The following is a 22,471-nucleotide window of genomic DNA, read 5'->3' as shown; positions in this document are numbered from 1 at the left end:
TTATATTTTAATTATTTCAATTTATTTCATTAGATTTTGTCTTCCGAGTTTCTAATTCTTTAATTGCTCAATTTTTGTTTTCTATTTTATATATATATTTTACAGAATGCATACGTGAATTAATAAAGTAAAATAAAAATTAAAAAATAGGTATGTCAATGTCGATCATGATCTTCGTCATCAAAATTCGTGAATAGAAAACTATGATTCTTGCCTTCTACTTATGCTTGCTCTATTTCAGTTTTATTTTTCGATGTACATCAACGATAAAATAAAATAAAAATAAAAGAAATAGGTATGTGTCAACGTCGATCATGGTTTTCACTATACAAATTCGCGAATAGGATGCTATGATTCTTGCCTTCTACTTATATTTGCTCTATTTCAGTTTTATTTTCCGATTTACATCAACGATGTTCAATAGTTTCTCTGCCTGACCTTTAGGTGATTTCAAAATTTTATTTTCTTCATCCCCTGTTTTCCTCATCGATCTACATTAGCTTCGATCATTACAAAAATTTATCGATCGCTTTCTACAAGATACGAATTTGTTCCTGAACCGGAAGTCGCGTTTTGCTTCTCTATTTATGGTATTCTATCCTACCTACCGATCTACAACCAATGATTTTTTGCAAAAATTCCTCGATCAATTTACGAGGTATCGAGTGACTTCCTAACCGGAAGACACGTTTCTTGCTCGTCTACCAGCTCTGTTCCATCGAGTCTACTGGTCTACCTGAACAACAACCAATGTTTTCCCTAGAAAAATTGCTCGATCGATTTACGAGATATCGATTCGCTTCCTAACCGGAAGTTGAACTTTTTGCTTCATTACTGACTCCATTCTGTTCTTCCTATCGATCTATAATAACCAACATCGGCCAGTGTTGCCTTCGCAAAAATTCTACCAACCTCGATCGACTCACCTAGAATCGATTTTCTAGCAAATTGGAAGTCTCGTCTTCCCATACTGTAGCAACTTATTAGATATCAATCTAGGTTTCAGTCGACCAACGTCTTCGCCACAAATATTCCTCGAGCTACTCGCCAAGCATCGAGTCTCTATCACTTGGCTAGCTATCTCGTGATTCGTGATATATCCAATGATTCTGCAAACCAATCTGTATCTGGATCAACGGAAATCCAGAAAAATTCCTCCATAAACTCAGCAATCACTGATTTCCTATCACCTGTCTATCTACAACATTCACTATAATAAGTAATTTATATGGATCGCTATGTAGATCACGTAGATCAACCGACATCCAGAAACGTTTCTTGGTCAAGTCACCAAAATTTTAATGTGTATCTACCTGTTGGTGAAAACTAATATCTATGAAAATTGTTTCACTGATGTACCAAGCACCTTTATCACTCTATCTATAGAATCTCGTATAATGATTCTACATATTGTAGGGATTGACAGTTTATTAATAAATTATAATCGTGCACGAGTGACGATTATACATACTAATAATCTCTTTACACGAATCTAGATCAATTCTCAACTTAATACAGCGTTCAATTTTACAACTGAATAACAACTCAGTTTGCAATAATTAACTATCTACGAGTAAGACTGTTCTCCGATCACTCTCAACCTTCTTTATGTAACTTTCCCACCGTGCACACGTTTTCCGATGCCTCATTGATGATCAAATATAGTCATATTAAGGGCCCAATGTATCACCCTGGGTTTTCCCCAATTGACCTGGGCTTTGCTCCTTCGTAAAGCTACGTGTACATGGTGGAAAATTTGCATTGTAATGCTAAAATTAATTCGGACATATCTCTACCTGCCTCGACCCATTCTATTCACGAAAATTCTTCGGTGGATTTACCAAGCACCGATTTCCTATTCAATGACCTACCCTACTAATATCTACAAAAGTATTCACTAAGATTCTCTAACTAATCCAATCTCATCCAATGATTCTAGGTACCAATATTAATTTAAACATAACTGTCTATCTGTCTGGTTCGTATTAATAAAAATTCTTTAATCGACTCACCGAGCACCGATTTCCTATTCAATGACCTACCCTACTAATATCTACAAAAGTATTCACTAAGATTCTCTAACTAATCCAATCTCATCCAATGATTCTAGGTACCAATATTAATTCAAACATATCTGTCTATCTGTTAAGTCTGTATTAATAAAAATTCTTTAATTGGTTCATCAAGTACCGATTTCCTATTTAATGACTTACCCTATGAATATCCACAAAGGTATTCACTAAGATTCTCTATCTATCCAATCCCATCCAACGATTCTACGTACTAATATTAATTCAGGCATAGTTCTACCTGTCTCGTCCAATTGTATTCACAAAAATCCTTCGGTCGTCTCACCATGCACCGATTTCCCATTCAATGACCTACCCTACCAATAACCACAAAAGCATTCTCTAAGACCCACTACCTCTATTTATCCAATCCCATCCAATGATTCTACACACCGATACGATTTCAAACATTTTTCTATTTATCTCATCCCATTCTATTCGCAAAAATTTTTCTACTCACAGAGCACCAATTTCCTAGTCATAAATACTTATAAAAATACACTCTAATCCTAGCTAACAATCCTTTCTACCAGCCTGTCTCTATACAATCACGTACCCATAAAAATTCGCGAGTAGACTCACTGAAAATCGAATCTTCGTCACTCCTCCACCTAACCTAACCGATTCTATGCAAGAATCGGTGCCTACCAAGATGAAGGAATACCTATGGCAATCTAGAATTCCTTCGTCTACCGATCCTTTAGCGATCCTGGAGCGATTCTCGCGGATCCGGAAGCGGAGAACCAGCGAAACTCAGCTGAGCCGCGTGGCCAGGGTCTTGATCGCGTGGCGAACTCGAGTGATTCGTGACTCTCCTGTTTGCGAACCGCGATTCTCCGTCGGAGAGACGGCCACGTTTCGATCGATCGTCGGCGGTCTCGAGCCTGCCGGCTAGCGCGACAGAGAGGCCTAGCGCGAAAATAAATCAATAAAATAGCGAGTTCAGGCCGAGTCAGTGAAGCCTCGTGTACACGTAGCCGGCGCAGAACGTGGTGGAGGCTCGTGTGTACGGATATTACGGGGCTGAGGCCAGCTCGGGTGGAGGAAGAAATCGCCAGCGTCGGACAGAGACGGCCACGGACGGTGAACGATTCCGAGAGAAAGAAAGAACGACCCGGGCTGAAAACGGGACAGAGAGAGAAGCAGAGAGACGGACGAGGACAGGGAGACGTGTAGATACGGTAAGAGAGAGCGAGAGAGAGTGAGAAGAGACGACGAAAGAGAGGAGAGGAGACGAGAGGCGAGCGAGCGAGGTCGAGACACGCGGCAGCTGTCTGGCGCCAGGGTCCCCCTGTTCCCTCAAACAGTCGCGCCGAATGCCACCCACCTTAGCCGACCTATTGTGCCATTCTGAAACCTGCATCCCGGGAGCCGGCTTTCCCTCTCTTTCCTGCCGGCCAAGCCGCTTATCCTCGTACCTACTCGCGACCTGCTCGTCCTCCTCCTCCGGGCCAGGACAAGGCTCCTCCCGGAGCAGTATACCCGCCACTCACGGATATTTCACGTCATTATTTATTATTAATGCTCTTTGTTTCGTGGCGCATCTCCGTCCCGACCACGAGTCTATAGATACGTGGTTCGGCTGGCGTGCTTTCTTCCATCGGACCACGGGCTACCAGAGAGCTGTGTACGTGGATCAGGGATAGATAGCATAGGAGTTCCTGCATTTTTCGACCCGCTAACTGGTAATGGAGAGATACTTGGGTTCCATTGCTTGTCGGGATGGCAGACGCTAGTCCACTTGAACTATTCGTTGATGAGATTTGTTATAATAATCTTTGTTATATTAATTATGACCTGTGTAACGTGATTATGTAGTTAGGTATGCTGGTGTACCTGATCAATTTTGAACTTTCAGTAGAGAATTCTATATTGTCTGTGATAGCTTCTGTCATTTGTGATTATAATAATCTTTTCATAAGGCATTGCTTATCGGGATGGCAGAAGCTAGTCCACTTGGACTGTCCATTTGTAAAACTTGGGTCAGAATGCAATCGTATTTCTAATTGTCTTAGTTACATTAATTATGATCTGTGTAACTTGGTTGGTAGCTAGGTATGCTGTTGGAAATCCCAGGTTTTAGACCTAGCACAGGTATACCAATTTGTATATATGACCAATTTTGAACTTTCAGTAGAGAATTCTATATTGCCTGTAATAGCTTCTATCATTTGTGATATATAATGATCTTTCCATAAATAAGATTGGTCATAAATGAAGCAGAACAAAATAGTACAGTGACGAATACAGAGGCTTCCACGTGAAAGGAGTTCCATTTCTACTATTCCACTTCTTAACCTCCTGCCTTCGATTCCTAATTCTCTGCAGCCATGACACTCTTTAGGTACATGTAAAAACGAATACACTGATCCTCGAAATATAAAGCTCTCTATATATAAAGCTAACAGGAAAGGTAAAATGACACGGAATTGCTGGTATATCATATTGAAAATTGCTCGGAATGCAAAGGGTTAAAAAAATTAGTATTGTCAGACACTGGTGACCACTATGACTCCACTGAGGAGACAAGCACTGCTCACTGATAACCATCATGGCAGTGAACGTGTTAAGCTATGGTGCTTGAGTCTTTTCGTTCTATAATTTCTCTAGATTTCTAATGACAATGTCGAAATAAAATAAATATCGTGAATTTTAAAAATTGGTACCGCCGGTCACTGATGACCACCATGGTCTCACTGAGGAGACCAGTCCCGGTTACCGATGATCATCATGGTGTTAACAGTGAACGTGTTAATAGCAACCACGATTCTTCAACGACGAATCAAAATACAAATACAATGTCTTCTGGAAAGAAAAATTTCGAGTCCACGCATCCGACCCAGGTCTCCAGGCCTAAAACCCCGGGAGTCCAATGGCGTCAGAGGCCTAACAGAGGCATAGACGCCATCCGCAGTGGCTTCAAAGAGTTCTCCTGGCATGTCGGATGTCGTCTTTTGTTTATTGTTTATGGAATGCTGTTTGACCGATTGCCAACTGATCGAACGAATGCTATCTCGGAGGTAAGTGATCATTGTTTGCTTTGGCTGCGCGAAATTAACGAGTTCGACTCGTTACGCAAGCCGGTGCAATCGCTTTAAGAGGAAAACGTTGACCTGGCTGGCTCGAGGCGCGAATAAGCCGTCGAATTTGATTGGTTTAACGATCCTGGTATTATTAAACTATTAATCAGAGTCACGGCCAGGTAGGCGCGTTTGCTTCGTCTCGTTCGAGAATTTGTCACGATCGGAGAGGCAAATAAACGAGTAATCCACAACGTTACCGTCAAGTTTCGACGAAATAACGCCCGAATCAAGTTCGCACCTCGTGGAATTAGGAAACAGTGGTCTGCGTCCTCCGTTGATGGTTACAGGTGAGTCAATTTGTCAATTTGTGGTAAGAGGAAGACTGATATGAAAATATTATAAATAAATTAATTAGGGAAATATGGGAATACAAAATATAAAAATTCGGGAGCATAATAATCGAAATTTGAAAATGTAGAAATCTATAAATACAGAAATTTGGGGAATTAATTAGGGAAATAAAGAGATACGAAAATATACAAATTTGAGAGCATAGCGATCAAAAATTGAAATTGTAGAAATCTATAAATACAGAAATCTGGGGAATTAATTATGGAATTATGGGAATACAAAATATAAAAATTTGGGAGCATAGCAATCGAAATTTGAAAACGTAGAAATCTATAAATACAGAAATTAGGAAAATTAATACCTGGATATGTAAAAATTTCAAACCATAAAATTTTCAAAATATACAAATATGAAAAGTAAAAATATAGAAATACAAAAATTGGCAAAGTCATTATCAGAACACAAAAATTCCGAAAATTACTATAACCTGTATCCCAATTTACAAACACGCTAGTAAACTACCTTAACACCTACAAATCCTAATCATCCTAGAATCATACCCCAACCATAACCCTCGTCAAATACAAATCTCGATCTCCTCACTGATGTCGATAAAAGGTAAAGCATTAACAAAAATTTGTTTAAATGAAAAAATAAAAAGGAAAATAATTCGCAACTGTTTTCCGCGCATCTCTGCACATTTCTCCCGTACGGTTGGCTAAGAACACAGCAACTGCGATTTACTGCCGGCTTCGAGACGTCTGACGTCGACAGAGCAGTGGCCTTTGCATCGGTAGAGCCAGATAGCGAAAGTAAAGCTCTTGACTCGCGGCGAGGCCTCGAATTTTCCAGAATTTTCGCGTCCATCCTTCGCGGCGAACGAACCAACCGTGGAACGCGATTCTGAAAACCGATCGTCGAGATAAAATCGCGATTCCGCGCGATGCATCGACGACGAGGACTCGCGCGTAGTTGGCGAAGCCAGTCTCCTCCGACAGCGATAAAAACAAAGTATGCAACATCGTCAGATAACGACAATCAAAAGAGGCGTTAAAAATTATCTCACCGAGCGCGTCTCGAGTATTGAGCAATTTACGGACACATCACGTTGCTGCCGTTTAATACTCCTCGCGAACGCCGTATCGTGAACGGCACTCTTTTGCCATGAGTACGCGCCTTTCTGTTTCGCCTGCGTGCGCTAGTTTCTGCACTCTGCGTTACCCTGCATCTTCGTGCAATTTCTTTCGCCTTCTTTCCTATAATTTTTTCTTCCTTTTTTTTTCACGAGTAAATATACATATTTTTTTATATATACAATTTTTTTAAGGCATACCTAGTTATTTTATTAACGATGGAATTTAACAAAAAGAGAAATATATATATAAGAAATATATATCTCTTTATACGAGTAATTTAAAAAAAAGTTATATATATATGTATTATCTTTTTTATATATATATATAATTTTTATATACATATTTTTTATATATACAATTTTTTTAAGGCGAATGTGGTTATTTTTTTAACGATGGAATTTAACAAAAAGAGAAATATATATATATATATATTTCTTTATACGAGTAATTAAAAAAAAATTATATATATGTGTATATATTTTATTTTCTATATATATACAATTTTTTCTTTTATTTGTAAGGCAAATTATCTATTTTTGTATACATAAAATTTTGTTTTATGTAAATATATGTATTTCTTTGCCATGCAATATTTTTTAATAAATATATATATATATATTAGTTTTCTCAAGTAGAGCACAGTGTTTTATTAATATTATATATTTTATTTAATACTCATAAATGCTAATAATGCTGATAATAACATTGTACAAAAAAGAATTACAAATATAAGAAATAGTAATAGTTAATTTCTTATATGAGTCTTCTGAAATATAGCACAGTGATTTTTAATATTATATATTTTATTGTTATTATTTTATTTTATATATATATGTATGATTCGTGAAAGTATTTTTTGTACTCGGAAATATTTATTACATCTTGCGAAATTGTGCTTCAAATGAAGAATAATTGAACGTGCACTTATTCATCGTTAATCTTTGAAAAAATTAATATTCTAATGTTTATACAGATAAATGAATTATAATATATTATGCGACAAAATATCGCGAATCATTGCGCTCGAACTCGTCTACGAATTTTCATATGCTAATCTACGTCCATTATGATTAAGAGACTTTTTCAATGACAGACAGGGAAATGATCTAAGCTTGTTTTCATTGGCACGACGTGAAAGCAGTCGCAGCAAATACTTCGCGCGATTATATTTGTCACAGTGCATTTTTTCGAATTTATTTCCGAAGGAAGATAACGCGGTGCATAAGGCTAACATTTCAACTGATAAATGAAGTTGACACACTCATTACTTCCACCATTGCATAACGTTGCTCGCAATGTCCAAACTTCCACGATCCACGAAGATCCGACCAAGATCCATAGAATCTCGCGTAACGCCGATCATTGAATATCTGCGATATTCTGCAAGTGAACTATGTCACTCGTGTTATTACACCTAATTCGCTTTGCATCTTCTATTTAACTAATATTTCGCGTTACTCGATAATTCTCAAAAGAAGGAGAAAAATAAAAAATAATAAAAGGAATAGATAAATTTTAAAAACAAAAATAAGAAAAAATAAAAATAGCATACCCAGAGAAATTCTTAATAAACTTTTACTTTTCGTTACCAATTATACCCTTCTCACGTTGCAAATAAAAAAAAACACAAAATCTCAACAAAATTCCCTAGGTTCCAAACTCACCGATTCCTAACCTCAAAAAGTAACTATTGAAAAGAAAAACCATCAAAGGAATTCTACTCGAAAGACCAAGACCAAACCCAAGATCAATGACTATATATCCACGCAATGAAAAGCAAAATGATAGAAAAAAGGAGGAAGAAAAAATGAAAATAAAATAAAAATTGTGGACGGTATAGAACTATTGGTAGAACGAAGGAGGCAAAGTCGAGACGGTATATACGTAACGTGGGCCAGCGTTGTCGAGAGTCTCTCTAGCCGGCGGCCCGGCAATCGCCAGAGGCTTCTTCGACGAAGATAATAGAAATTCGTGGAACGATCCCGCCGGCGAGCGGAGGCAGAGAATCGGACGGTCGGGTGGCCGCTTTCCTCGTTCTGGCCGTGGCCAAAAGCGTTTCGGTCGTTCCGCGAAGCCGGCCGAAGCAACGCGACGGGCGGCGAAAAAAGACGAAAGTTCACGAGCACCTCGCTCGCGCTGCGTCACGCGTGAAAACCTGCGCGCGCGTCACCCCGCTGGAACGCGCGCACCCGAGGAAATTTCTTCGGGCAATCCGCGCGCTTTCGTGCACGCTCCCGCGTCTCGTGTATAAAATACGCCGTACGCCGAGTGTGCAGAACGAGGAGACGAGAGGAGTTTGCTCTCCATCGGACGCGCCGTGTATTTTTAGAGCGGCTGCGATATTGCTCGGAATTATGCAGCCGTCGTGAGCGTTAAATCGCCGGCAAGGATGCCGATCTTTGACCTTGCGAGCAACCTCGCGTCTAAGCTAATCCCCCGTTCCGCGTAATCGCGGCTTTGCATCGGCGCGTGCTAAACGGACCGCGTAATGTCAAGGATGCGAGAAAGCGCGGGAAAATGCTGCGTGATTTGCGGAATCGGCCTGCGTCGTATTTAGGCGTTCGATCGGGCGAGTTTTACACGGCCGTTGTAATTTCAGCTAGGGGAACCACGGCGGATGAGATGTTCGTGTGATAGCTTGCAGGGAGTGGTTCGTCTGCCGACGTCGGGGTTGAGGTTAGGTTCGGGGTTGGGGAGATTTTTGCCTCCTGATATTGATGATACTTTATGGGGGACGTGTTTGACGAAAATGATGTAATAACGACGTTAGGTATTAGCAGAGATTGTTAATACTATAATGGTTCCTCGCGTAGCGCGGAGTTTAAGTTTGAGGTTAGATTTGGGATTGGAAAAATGTTTGTCTCCTAATATTGATACTTTCTGGGGTACGTGTTTGAGAAAAATGATGTAACAGCGAAGTTAAGTATTAGCAAAGATTGTTAATATCATAATGGTTCCTCGCGTAGCGTGGAGTTTAAGATTGAGGTTAGGTTCGGAATTGGGATAATCTTTGTCTTGGGATATCGATACTTTATGGAGCCTGTGTTTGAGGAAAATGATCTATAGTGACGTTATTATTGTTAGAGACTGTTCGTGCAAGATTGACGTTAGGTTTAGAATTGGGAATGTTTTTGTTTCATAATTTTGATACTTTTTATGGAATATCTATAAGAAAGGTGATGAAGCGAATACAGAAGAAAAAGAGAGGTATGACAGTATGCTGACAAATGGATGTAAAGGACTAATTTGTAAGTTAAAGTATGGAGGATGTGAATGTGCAGAAATTGTGTACATAAGCAAGTGCATTTCTGGGCCTAAGGGCTGAAATTAATATTTCCATTTTATCAATTTCTATCTCAGAAAGATAGTTCTATGATAAAATTTGCTTTCCCCATAAATATTCGCGGCATTCTTAATATTATATTAAAAAGGAAGAAAAATGAAAAATGAGAAATACGTGCACGTGTATATTTTTAAAATCTGTGTTTCGTGGACATTTTTCCCTATATTCTATCTCGCGTATCGAAGATCCTATCTGAGGAAGATAATTCCATTTCAACACCTGCTTCGCTGACAAAGAGGCATGTCGTCCCTAAGTACAGGATTCCCCCTAACCATTGGTCAGAAAGCAAAAAAAAGGAAAAAGGAGAAAAATAACCGAGTTTAGTTTCTAAGTCGGCATTATGCAAAGCAGATAGTGCTTTGCTGTGAACTGTTCTACATACAACCCTAGCTTTTTACCTCTCCAAAGACAGGACAATAAAAATCTCCACAGTAACACTATACCATTACACCATTATTTCTCCCCTACCATATTCAAAACGTTCTCCAATTACTCTCACCTCATCCTTCACTCCCAAATTACACGCAGATTATCTCAATTCTACCCCACCTAGTAATCTGTATCCGCTAAAAAACCCTTTTCGTTAAATACAGAATTCGTTATATTTTATTTTCCACTTAGACATAAATAACGCGTAAAAAAGTGAACCAGGAATTTCATAATACGTAAAAGAAGAAGCATCACCTCATTCACAAATTTTTTTTTAACCTCTATAATAACGAACAAAAAGTAAAAATTTATTTTACGTATAAAAAGACGAGCGCCAATCGAGTGCTTGGGGACTAAATTATAGGAGTATTATATTTTATTTTGTTATTTTGTTTAATTACAAAAATAAATTAATAGCCTGGCACAGTTCGACACGAAAAACGCACCACGAGCTAGACGCGCCGCCGTATAGTCAAAGACTATTAACCACGCCCCCAATTGCAACCGTCAAACCTCTACATGAGTCCGCGAGTGCCCCACGATTTCCAACTCGCACCAACGTCTACGGTAATAAAAATCGTGAGCGAAACGGAGAGCAAAACGCGGTCTGGACGTGGCGCGATCGATTCCACAGAAGCATCGATCCCTCCTCCTCTGGCAAACGATACTCCATTCTTCCGAGAAATTAACATCCGGCAAAAAACGGCATCCCTCTGAAATATACAACAGGGAACACGGTCGCGGGCCGATCCGACGAAGACGACTTTTCTGCGATGAATTTTTGCCGTATCCCGGTCAGTAATTCTTTTAAACGTCGCCCTTTCTCTATCCGCCGCCAGCGCCATCTCTGTCGCACGCGCGGACAGCGCTGCGCGAACCTGCAAACCAGTTCAGACGGGAATCTTTCCGATGCTCTGTTCTCTTGGACACGGAAGTGAAAAACGCGGCGAAAGACGGAGAGAAGAAATCGTTCGTAGCGTCGTTCAAGGTTAACCACGTGGATATAGGCGTAGCCACCGACCAATGGCGTAGCCGGGGGATCGATGTTCCAGCCGAACAACCGTTAAGCCTAATGAACGGCATTTACACCGTGTACATTTTTTCCTCCACCAACTATTAGCGTTCGTTCCACCGTTCTGGGCTTCTAGATCGTTTTCGATCCTCGTTTCGCACTCCAGCCTTCTTTCTTTTGTCCCGAGCTTCGCTTTTGTTTTCATCGTCACTTAGGATGTTATCGTGTCGTCATTGTGCCACTGCAAGGTTACGAAGCGATCTGTTCGGTGTCCTTTTTTCGGTGTAATGGGAAATCGGGTATGGAAATGAATCGAAATGAATTATGTAACGTGCCGTGTGTGCGTGTAAGCTTCTCCAAGGGGATAAAGGGATGTTTAATACAAACGGAGAGTTCTTTCGTTTGCGCTGTTGAATTGCACGCGTGTGACAGGTGGCGCTGTATGACGTAATAGACGCGAGTTTGAAAACTCGATTTCATTTTTCAATTATTTCTTGAATTAAACTATTCTTATTTTGTATTGGTATTTTTAGGTTATATAATTTAAGATATTTTAAATAACGCATTTTTGAGTAAGTATATATACTCTTAAGAATTTTTCTAAAGTATCGTAGTACTTATGAATACCGCTAGATGTCTAAGCAGACATGATTTATAGCAGCAATTAATAAAATTGATAGGGCACATTAAGAATAACAATTTATCTGCTATTAACCCTTTGTACTCTACATTATCCTATATTAACCTGTAATTTATTACTTGGTTTTACTTTCACTAATAAAATCACCTGTGCAAGAAATTCACAGATGTTAATTTAATTTTCCATTAAAATTTACACTGTGGTTAATAAAAATTCGTGCAAATCGAACAATTCTCGTGCAAAGGGTTCATAGCGACAAATTTCAAAGAAAAATCGTAAAACATGCAAAAATAGTTAAACAGTCCTAACCTAAAAGGAGACTACAGAAAAACCCTGATCTCGGTCCAAGAAAATTCTCCGCCGTCCAAGCATCCCAATTTACATTCCGTTGACTAACTGTTAACCAAAAATGGCGGAAAAAATGAACGAAATCCCCTGTCCCAACGCGTACCGATAGCAACGATAAGCGATTTTTCAAAACGACATTCTCACGTGGAAAGTAAAAGGCTTAGAGGGTTGAGATGAACGAGCTGGAAACGAAGTGGGACACTTGGCGGCTTCCTTTTCTATGCAGTCTGCGTTTTCTTTCGCGCGTACGCGTCTCAGACGGCGGAGATAGACACGAGAGAAGGGGTATGTATAACCTTGAGGACATAGTTACCTTCTCCGTTGGTGGTAAGGGAGCCGGGAAGTGGCAGGGGTGTGCTGTTTTTGCACCGACGTTGATCCCCTTCGCTGGGCGCGCGATCTGAAAATAAACGGCAACCCTTTAGAAGCTTCCCTCGTGCTAGGAGCGTTTCTTGCTCCCTCGCTATCTCCCTCTCGCTCGCGCTCGCTCTGCCCTCAAGCGCTCTGTCTCTTTCCTTCCCGTTACAGCTGTCCCTCGTGACACAGACGTGCCGCGAGAGCTTCTGAGGAAAGCTCGCGTCGTTCGTTTTAATGAATGGACAGCTGTTGGATGACGATTTAGAAGGATCGTGACGGTGATTATGAAAGTGGTTTTTCAGTCTTTCAGTCGGAAATGTCAAAAATTTTGCAATCTTTTTTAACCTTTTTCTTTTGGAGTTTGGAATTCATCGTTTTGTGCGTGTTTTCAATGAATGTATCTTCGATGTTTTAGAAATTCAATCGTTCGTTCATTTTGTTATATAAATTTATAAATAAAAGATTTTCGCAAAATAATTACGCGTGGAATCGTAGACCGGTTTGAGTGGTTTTTTTTGTTTGAGAATTTGCAACTCGTAAAAGGAAAAACTTACTTCTTATTATACTGATATATAACTTAGGAATAGATACGAACGAGACAGTCATTGATGATTCTTGCTAAGCAAATTGCTGACTGCTTACTTTTTCTTCTACTTATAATTTTTGTTTTTTTATTTTAATGTAAATTTTATTCATTGTGGAATAGGTACCATCAAAATTGTTAATTGTTTACCCTTTGGTATGTTAAGGGGTGTGGGATCCTGAAGGATCTCCATTCTTGTAATACAGGTTAGAATTCTATATAATTTTCCTCCGTAAAATTAAGAATTTTTCGAAATATTTTATTAAATAACGCGAAATTATCTTTTACTATACCCAAAGGAAAGTGTCGAGATACCTAAAAACACAGGTGACACCAATTATTTCAATTAACATAGCGAGGGCTAAAACTTTATAAAATTTTTTCCAAAAATTTCTTCACCGTAAAATAGAATTTTTCGAAATATTTTATTAAAGAACGTGAAATTATCTTTTAGTATATCCAAAGGAAATTGTCGGGATACCTAAATATCTCGAGCCAAAATCACGCGTGACTCTAATTATTCCTATTAACATACTAAAGATTAGAATCCTATAAATTTCCAAAATTTTCTCCAAAAATTCCTTCACCGTGAAACTAAAAATTTTCCGAAATATTTTGTTAAATAACACGAAATTATGTTTACCCAAAGGAAAACGTCCAGATACCTAAATATCTCAAGTCAAAAAGCACCCGTGACTCCGATTATTCCTATTAACGTGCCGAGAATAAAAGTCCTAGAAAATTTCCAAAATTTCCTCAAGAAATTTTCCCACCGTAAAACTAAGAATTTTCCGAAATATTTTATTAAATATCACGAAATTCTATATACCCACAGGAATGCGTGGAGATAATTAGGTGGCTCGAGCCGAAAAACACACACGAGTCAGATGACTGTGGTAATAACCGGCGGAATTAATGATTTTTTTATTTGTTTGCGAAGATCGAATCTCGATCCATGATTGGACTTTAACGCTTGATTATTCATGCCAGTTTTTTACAATCTGTTATTCGAGAGAGCAAGAAGACGTGTTCGCAACGTGTCAGTTTGTTACAGTGACGTTGGTACGCTGCTCGCAGTGATCGATGGATCATAAATCACAGCGGATACTAAAATAATTAAATCATCTAGGAACTCCGGGCATATTCATGTGCGATTTTTCCATGGGTCCGAGAGTCCCGACGAGATATATTTGATTCATTTTTATACCCGCCCAGTGTAATTGATCTTCTAATTGCTTTCAGAGGTGTAACTGTAAACTGCACTGGCTGCTGATAATTTGTATTCATTAGCTGGCATGAAAATCAAATAATTTATACGATCCTTTTATCTTCCTCCCAATCGAATCGTTTTAAAACACAGTCACCTCGTGTTTTCGCAATTAAATGATCGTTTATTTGCTAATCGACAATATGTATAGTACATACACGATGCGTCTGCAGATGTATCGATTACGTAATTGATCTTAACACGTCGTTAAGATTTCAGCTCAATAATTGAATTTTTTAATCAACTTTTCGCGCCAATTTAATTGGGAATATTTTTGTAATAATTTTCAGTGGAAGAATTTGTAAATATTATTTAGCGTTCAATTTTAATTAAAGCGGTATTAAATATCCCACGCGTGGAATATGAAAATTCATTAAAAATCGTTTATACTGAAAATTACACACTGAAATTTATGTAAAATCTTTTGAAAAAAAATAAAAAATACAGTTTTATAAAGTTAATCGATCATAGTTAACTCGATACATGAATCGAGGAAACTATCGGTATTGGCATAGTATACTACTACTTTTCAAAAAAGACTATCGTAACGAAAATTTAACATAAATTATAATACGAATCGATATATATCAATTAGAATGTGAAAAAAATGATAATAAATTAAAAAAGTAATAAAATTATTTTTTTGATAATAATAAAAATAATAAAATAGTGGAACTTTCTAATAGAGCGAAGAGAGACATCAACGTGGCCCAAAGGGACCAATCCCAACAGTTGCTCTCCCATCTGGAACTAGTTACAACGAGTTAAACCAAGGGGATGAAACGTCTCTACAACGACATAGAGGCACGCTATTTATAAGTTCGAATCCCAAACTGACCAGAAAATCAAACACCACGACCGCTTACAACGAATCGGTAATGGACCTCTAACATCCCAGAAGACAGAGGTCCTCGTGGTCCTCTGGGTCGCGGTTCACCACAAAGCCGAAAACAAAAACTTTACCAAGACACCAATGGGCTATTTCACGAATAAAAATGCAATCGTAAAATGTAACCTCTTTATATCGAATTACTCTTCAGAGGGATCAATCGTTCCTTTAAATTAATCGATATTGACACTTCACAAAATTATTTGGTCTTAAAATCATAGTACGATAAAATCATACGATCTTGAAGTCACAAAATCGCAAAATTACTTGGTCTCAAAATCACAAAATTGCCCAATTTCGAGATCACACGATCACAAAATTACTCGTTTTAGAAATCACAAGATCGTTCCGTCTCTAAATCACAAAAATAACTTGGTTTCAATATTATAAGATCATAAAATTACTCGATTTGGAAATCACAAACTCGTTCGATATCAAAATGCCGAAGTAACTCGGCTTCATGACCACAAAATGCCAAATTACTAGATTTGGAAATCACGAAATAGGACAAAATTACTGTATTTGGAAATCACAAACTTGCTCGATCTCAAAATCACAAAATTTCTCGATCTCAAAATCACAAAGTGGCAAACTTACTGGATTTGGAAATCACAAACTCGTTCGATCTCAAAATCACAAATTAACTCGGTTTCGAGATCACAAAACGAGAAAATTACTAGATTCGGAGATCACAAAAAGGACAAAGTTACTAGATTTGCAAATCGCAAACTCGTTCGATCTCAAACTCGTGAAATAACTCGGCCCGGAGATCACAAAACGAGAAAATTGCTAACTTTGGAGAAATCATAAAATCACTGGATCCCAGGATCGGAAAATAACTCGGTTTCGAAACGAGAAAATCGCGGGATTTCGAAACGTGAAAATCGCTAGATCTCGAAGCGAGAAAATCGCTCGATCTCGAAACCACAAAATCACGCGAGAACAGACAACCGACAAAGATAAATTCGCGTTTCACTTATAGACACTGAAATAAATAGGAAAGCGTTCGCTCACGTTCCTAGAAGCAGGCATGATGCAAACGCACGTACGCGTGGCTATCGCGAAATTGTTACGCCACATATCGAAGACCGTGACGATCGTCGAAAGGCGAAATCGCCATGGGCGAATCGTTCCCAGGCCGATGGAAAATGCAAATACGATGATTAATCGCGCCGATGGCTTTTCTTCTTTGGCCTTTTCGATCGCCTTGGTTGCAAGGATATCTCTGCCTTCTTTTTCTCTCTCTCACTCTTTTTTCTTTCTTTTCTCTTTTTTTTTCCTTCTTTTTTTCTTCGGTCACAGCCTGTTAATGACGTGAGATTAATGACGGTGTTTGGTATCGTTGAATTGAAATGAGGCTAGCTCGTAGTCCCCGTGTTATATTTTTCAATTCTACGCGTGACATTATTTTTCGCAAAAATCGAAAAATGCTTGCAATTATTTTCTTAACGATTATTTCTTCAAACGATTTATTTATCGCGAATAATCGGTAATCATTACGGAAATTGTTTACGGTTATAAATAGTCATTACGAGAAAAATTTTTCTTAGATACGAGAAATTATTATAAACGATGAGCATAGTGTATCGAGCAAAAATAATTTTCGTCGCCTATAATCGCCATTCGCGATAAAAATAATTTCCGTCGTACGTAATAGTAATTCGTAATCACAGAGAATTCTAATAATTTTTAACGATTATTCGTGATAAAAATGAATAAAAATTGGAATTTTTAAAAAATAATATTTTTTAGAAAAATTTCTTCTTTTTTAATTTGACTGTGATTATGTCACGAGTAAAAATCGATATTTTAACAAACTATTCTTTCTTGTACCAAATCACTAAACTGTATTTTTCTTATGATTCGCGATAAAAATAAATAAAAATTGGAATTTTTAAAAAATAATATTTTTAGAAGAATTTCTTGTTTTTTAATTTGACTGTGATTATGTCACGAGTAAAAATCGATATTTTAACAAATGATTCTTTCTTTTACCACGTTTTTAAACTGTATTTTTCTTATGTGTCTGAATAGTTTATTTTAGAGAACGAAGGTGAGCATGTTTTTCAGCGATTCGGTGTGAAATTGGGTTAGGTTTAGGTGAGCTTTGGGTGCGTTTGTGGTTTATGTGACGGTAATTTGTTTTCTCTGTTGCGTTAGAGCTATTGTAATAAATGGGAGAATGTGAAATTTTGTTTGGAGAAGATTAACTTATGGGCTTGATCATTTTTGTGGAAAAGAGCGAGGTGAAAATGCGATTTACAAGAAGAAATAGAGAAAATTGGACTGATTCGAAAGTCGCTGTGATGCAGTATAGAATAATTTATGCCTGTTATATATGCCAATAAAATAACTGCGTATATACTTAATTTGTAGAAATTATTCACCGTAGTAATACCAAAGAAATAGAATCTAAGTTAGATAATTAAGATTGGATAATTATTAGAATCATCGTAATCACTATAACTGGATAACCAGCTTTAGATAATCATCGTAATTATTAAAATTAGCTAATTACAATTAGATAATTATTATATTACATTTAAAACACTGAAAGAGGAAACCAACCTACTCGTTTGCAAAAGTCGATTAGCTCAACAAAACCGAAACCAAAAATTTATTTTAAATATAAAGAATCAATTACCGATCTAAGCACGATGATCCTAAAATTTTGAAAAATTCCAAAAGTCATATATAAATTAATTTGTCCTGCGATTCACTCAAGTACACAGCTACATATAATTTTTGATATTTATAGATTACCAAAATATTTATAAAAAAATATTATTATCTACAAAATATTTATTATCTACTAAAATATTGTTATCTCGTGGCAGCAAAAATGAAGGACGAAATAAAACGATTTTTCACTACATTTCCTACTAAAAAATTCGAGTTTTACCTAAAATAATTATTCCCTGTAATTTATCCTAGGTTCGCCATATTTTTGAAAACGCAATAGCTTATCGCGAGCGCGATAAGTATTGTGCATAATCCTGATAAATTCTGGTTCGTTAGAAATGTCCATAATATTCCATCCACGTGCAGGATTCAACTTTTACGTATTTCCTATTGCTCTTTTTATAACCGTGAAAGATAAACTTGCTCTTCATGGATCATCGATGACCCACGTAAGATAACTGCATCTATCGCGAACGCTAATTGCACGCTAGCCAGAGTTTTATAATCATAGCTCTCACTTGTCGAGGAACCGAAAAAAGAGAAAGAGAAAAAGGAAATTAAAAAAAAAGAAAAAGGAGAAAAAGGAAAAATATTACGCGAAACGCGCGTGTCGCGATATTGCACGAAATATTGGGGAAAAAAGGTCAGAGAAATATTAGGAAACATTTCTCCGCCGCCATCGTAAATATTTTTCTGCGTATCAGCGATTTTCAAACAGCGTGATGCAAGAATTTTTAGGTGTGTCGCGAGAATTTTTGGAACACTGGACACATAGGAATTTGATTCGCTGAATAAATGGAATTAAAATGTCCATATTCAATATTATTATTATTGTCACTTTTATTACTATTATTATTATTATTTTTTTTCTCCATTCCCGGGGTTCTCCAGCAACTGGACGCGTCACTGCCAGGTCCAGTTTGGTTTTTAATTTTTTTTTTTGTAATTTATTGTATTGTGAAAAGTGTTATTATTGTTGTTGTTGTTGTTATTATTATCTGCTACCCGTATAGATTGTTAATTAAACAAATTATAGGAAGTGTTAAATAATAGTCACTTCTTTTTATTTTTCTTGCAAATGAATGAAAATTATATTTGTCGCAAAAAGGTGGGTTTAAATATGTTATAATCACGTATTTCAAGTATTTTTATCGTGAACTGCGTCAGCTCTCTCGGCTCTCGCTGCCGAGCGATGAAATCGGTGACATAATGCGATTCATTGCTGAAACGGATTCGTAATATCGGTACCCGATGAAAAAGTCTAGTGACGAGACGCGTCTCATGGCGAAAAATCGTTTTATAATCCACCGCGAAGACACGCGTCCCGAGATGGTACCTGGTACTACCTCTACCTAGCCTAGAATCGTGATCAATCGGCAGAATACTCCTGCGAAATCCAACGATCGAAAACGGATTAACCCTTTGTTCCACGGAAATTGCACGTTTTTAGAATCTGACGAATGTTTGATAATCTTGGACCAAATATCGGCCATTGCAAAGAAAATAATCGTATTAATTATGGGTACCAGTGGGTACCAATGCTCTAGGTGTACTATTATTTTCTAACGTATTTTGTTTTATTATTTCTTTTTTAACGAATTTATTTTCTAAGTGCAGTGAATTTAAGTATTAAGGGAAAAGCAAGAGAAGAGGAGAAAATTGAGAGAGAGAGAGGAAGAGAGAAGACGAAAGAAGGAAATTGACAAAGAGAATAATAAAATTTGCAAAGAAAAGATAATTGACAAAGAGAAGAAAATTGTCAAAAGAAAGACAATTGGCGATGAGAAAAAAATTGTTAAAAAGAAAAAGAAAAATGACAAAGAAGAAAATTGCTAAAAAAAGGAAGTTGACAAAGAAAAGAAAATTCACAAAAGGAAGAAAATCGTCAAAAAAAGAAAATGGACTGAAAGAAGTAAAGAGAAGAGAAGAGAAGAAAATTGACAGAAGGAAATTGCCAAAGAAAATAAAACAAAAGAGGAGAACTGCCATAAAAAGAAAATCGACTGAAAGAAAAGCAGAGGAGAGAAGAAAATTGTTAAGAAAAAGAAAATTGTCAAAGAAAAGAAAATTAACAAAGGGAAGAAAATTGCCAAAAAAAGAAAATTGACAAAGAAAAGAAAATTACAAAGAAAAAGAAATCAGTCAAAGAAAAGAAAATTAACAAAGAGAAGAAAATTGCCAAAATAAGAAAGTCGACTCAAAAAGGAGAAGAGAAGAAAATTAAGAGAAGAAAATTTCCAAAAAAAGGAAATTGCCAAAGAAAAGAAAATTAGCAAAAAGAAGAAACTTGCCAAAAAAGAGAAAATTTTCAAAGGAAAGAGAGAAGAAGAAAATCGACAAAGAGTAGAAAAGAGGATAGTGCAAAGAGAATATAGACGATTTGGGAAAGAGAGAGGACGACTCTCCACGGCGCGATGAATCATGGCCCTCGCGGAAGCCCGATCCCGGTTAGGCTACCATAAGGAAGGTGACAGTATCGTCTAAAATAATGATCCGCCGCGGGCACATCGTTTATCGTCAACGTAGCGGCTAACTTCTCGTTTAACATTCGTAACGGCTGATTAATTCACTGGTAAGAATCCTATCTGCCATCTCGACCAGCAACCCAACAGCACCTGCGCGACACGTAGGCTCCATTATTTGTCTACGTTGCACGTACTCGTCCATCCGCTTCGGTTATTAATTATTCCCCGCCAGAGCTGGATTTCCAGAGAACTCGCTGTCTTTCCAAAGATTTTCATCTAAATTTCAATCAACCCACTCTCACCCCCCCGTCCTCCGCCATTTTCATCCCCCAACGCCAATATTAATCCCGAGACTTTCATTTCACAAAATTAACACTTTGTTGACCGAAAATTTTACACTAAAAGAAACTATGTCATGTCACTAGCTATTGTTTTGTAATCCAATCTTCAAAATCATTTTCACACGCAATATTCTATATCGCCCTGGGTTTCATAAATTGAAATAGATAATGCAAGTGCAACGACGAGTTAACTCGTCATCGATCAACAATGTGTTAACCTTTTGACTATGTTCTATATCGCCCTGGGTTTCATAAATTGAAATAGATAATGCAAGTGCAACGACGAGTTAACTCGACATCGGTCAACAACGTTTTGACAGGAAAAGACGAGTTAACTCGTCACCGATCAACAATGTGTTAACCTTTTGACTATAGTACATTCTCGAAGAGAATCATCATTACAAACGGCGCGATATTTGACAATTGATAGAACAATATTGAAACAATTGCCGATATTTAATTGCTATGTTATATTTCGAGTGGAATCAATTGGTAAAATAGCAAAAGTGATATTTACGTCTTTCGTATATACTGATAGACTTGTGAAAGCGTATATATACGCCTTTCGAGTATAATGATAGACTTGTGAGGACGTATATATACGTGTTCCGTATACAGTGATATACTTATGAGGACGTATATATACGTCTTTCGTATATAGTGATAAATTTGTGAGGACGTATATATACGTCTTCCGTATATAGTGATATACTTATGAGGACGTATATATACGTCTTCCGTATATAGTGATATACCTATGAGGACGTATATATATGTCTTTCGTATATAGTGATAAATTTGTGAGGACGTATATATACGTCTTCCGTATATAGTGATATACTTGCGAGGACGTATATATACGTCTTTCGTAGTGAAAGGGTTAATACAATAAAGCAACTTGGTTCGCAATATTTTAAATCGGAAACGAGGTGTTCTCGAGGTGGCAATTTTCCATCCGTTAATTTAATATCCATTCATTGCGATGATCTAACAATAAGCCGCGAGTCGCATGGATCGATCGTAAATGTCAATTAATATTACGAAAACTCGCTATTCGTCTTCATTAGGGTACAATTGCCACGGTACGATCGGCAGACGTGGAAGGGAGAAAAAAATGAGCCGGAATAAATTAAACCTGGCTGTATAATTTCGCGTTTACGATCTTCGCGTCTTAATTAGGACCCGACGTGGCTTCAAACCCTTATTAATAAGCCCCGAGCCCGTAAAACGCCGTCGTTGAAAATTCCACGAGGAAAACGATTATCTCAATGTCCAATTTCAATATCTAAATACCGAAATTTGGGCAAATTTGCGCGAAGATGCCAAGAGAGATTATGCTCCTTAGTGTGATTCTATCGGGTCAGTCGAGGCTCGAGGATCGGCCATTATGATCTAACCCCTTGCACTCTATGCAATTTTGCTTGGGTTGATCGATGACTCTAAAAAGATTTTAGTACTGGAAAATATTATGGAAATAAAATTTTTATTTAAAAAGAGAATTAGAAATATTTGATAGTTGCTTCATAAAGTAGACTG

The 22,471-nt window shown here is 37.4% G+C and overlaps 1 protein-coding gene across 1 annotated transcript in view; it reads right to left on the bottom strand.

The window, feature by feature from the left end:
* Positions 1-12,093: 12,093 nt before the first annotated feature.
* Dad (Daughters against dpp) overlaps positions 12,094-22,471 on the bottom strand; it is a 64,876-nt gene continuing 54,498 nt past the window's right edge. Inside the window, exons 4-5 of the mRNA XM_017908621.1 lie at positions 12,648-12,751; positions 12,094-12,150 (exon numbers count right to left, since the gene is read on the bottom strand). Coding sequence (XP_017764110.1) covers positions 12,094-12,150; positions 12,648-12,751 — 161 coding nt within the window. The remainder of the gene's footprint in view (positions 12,151-12,647; positions 12,752-22,471) is intronic.

This window comes from Eufriesea mexicana, unplaced genomic scaffold, assembly GCF_001483705.2.
Source record: "Eufriesea mexicana isolate 0111107269 unplaced genomic scaffold, ASM148370v2 scaffold11475, whole genome shotgun sequence".
NCBI lineage: Eukaryota > Metazoa > Arthropoda > Insecta > Hymenoptera > Apidae > Eufriesea > Eufriesea mexicana.
The sequence above is the reverse complement of the archived record's forward strand: the minus strand, read 5'-3'. Positions and strand labels throughout refer to the sequence as shown.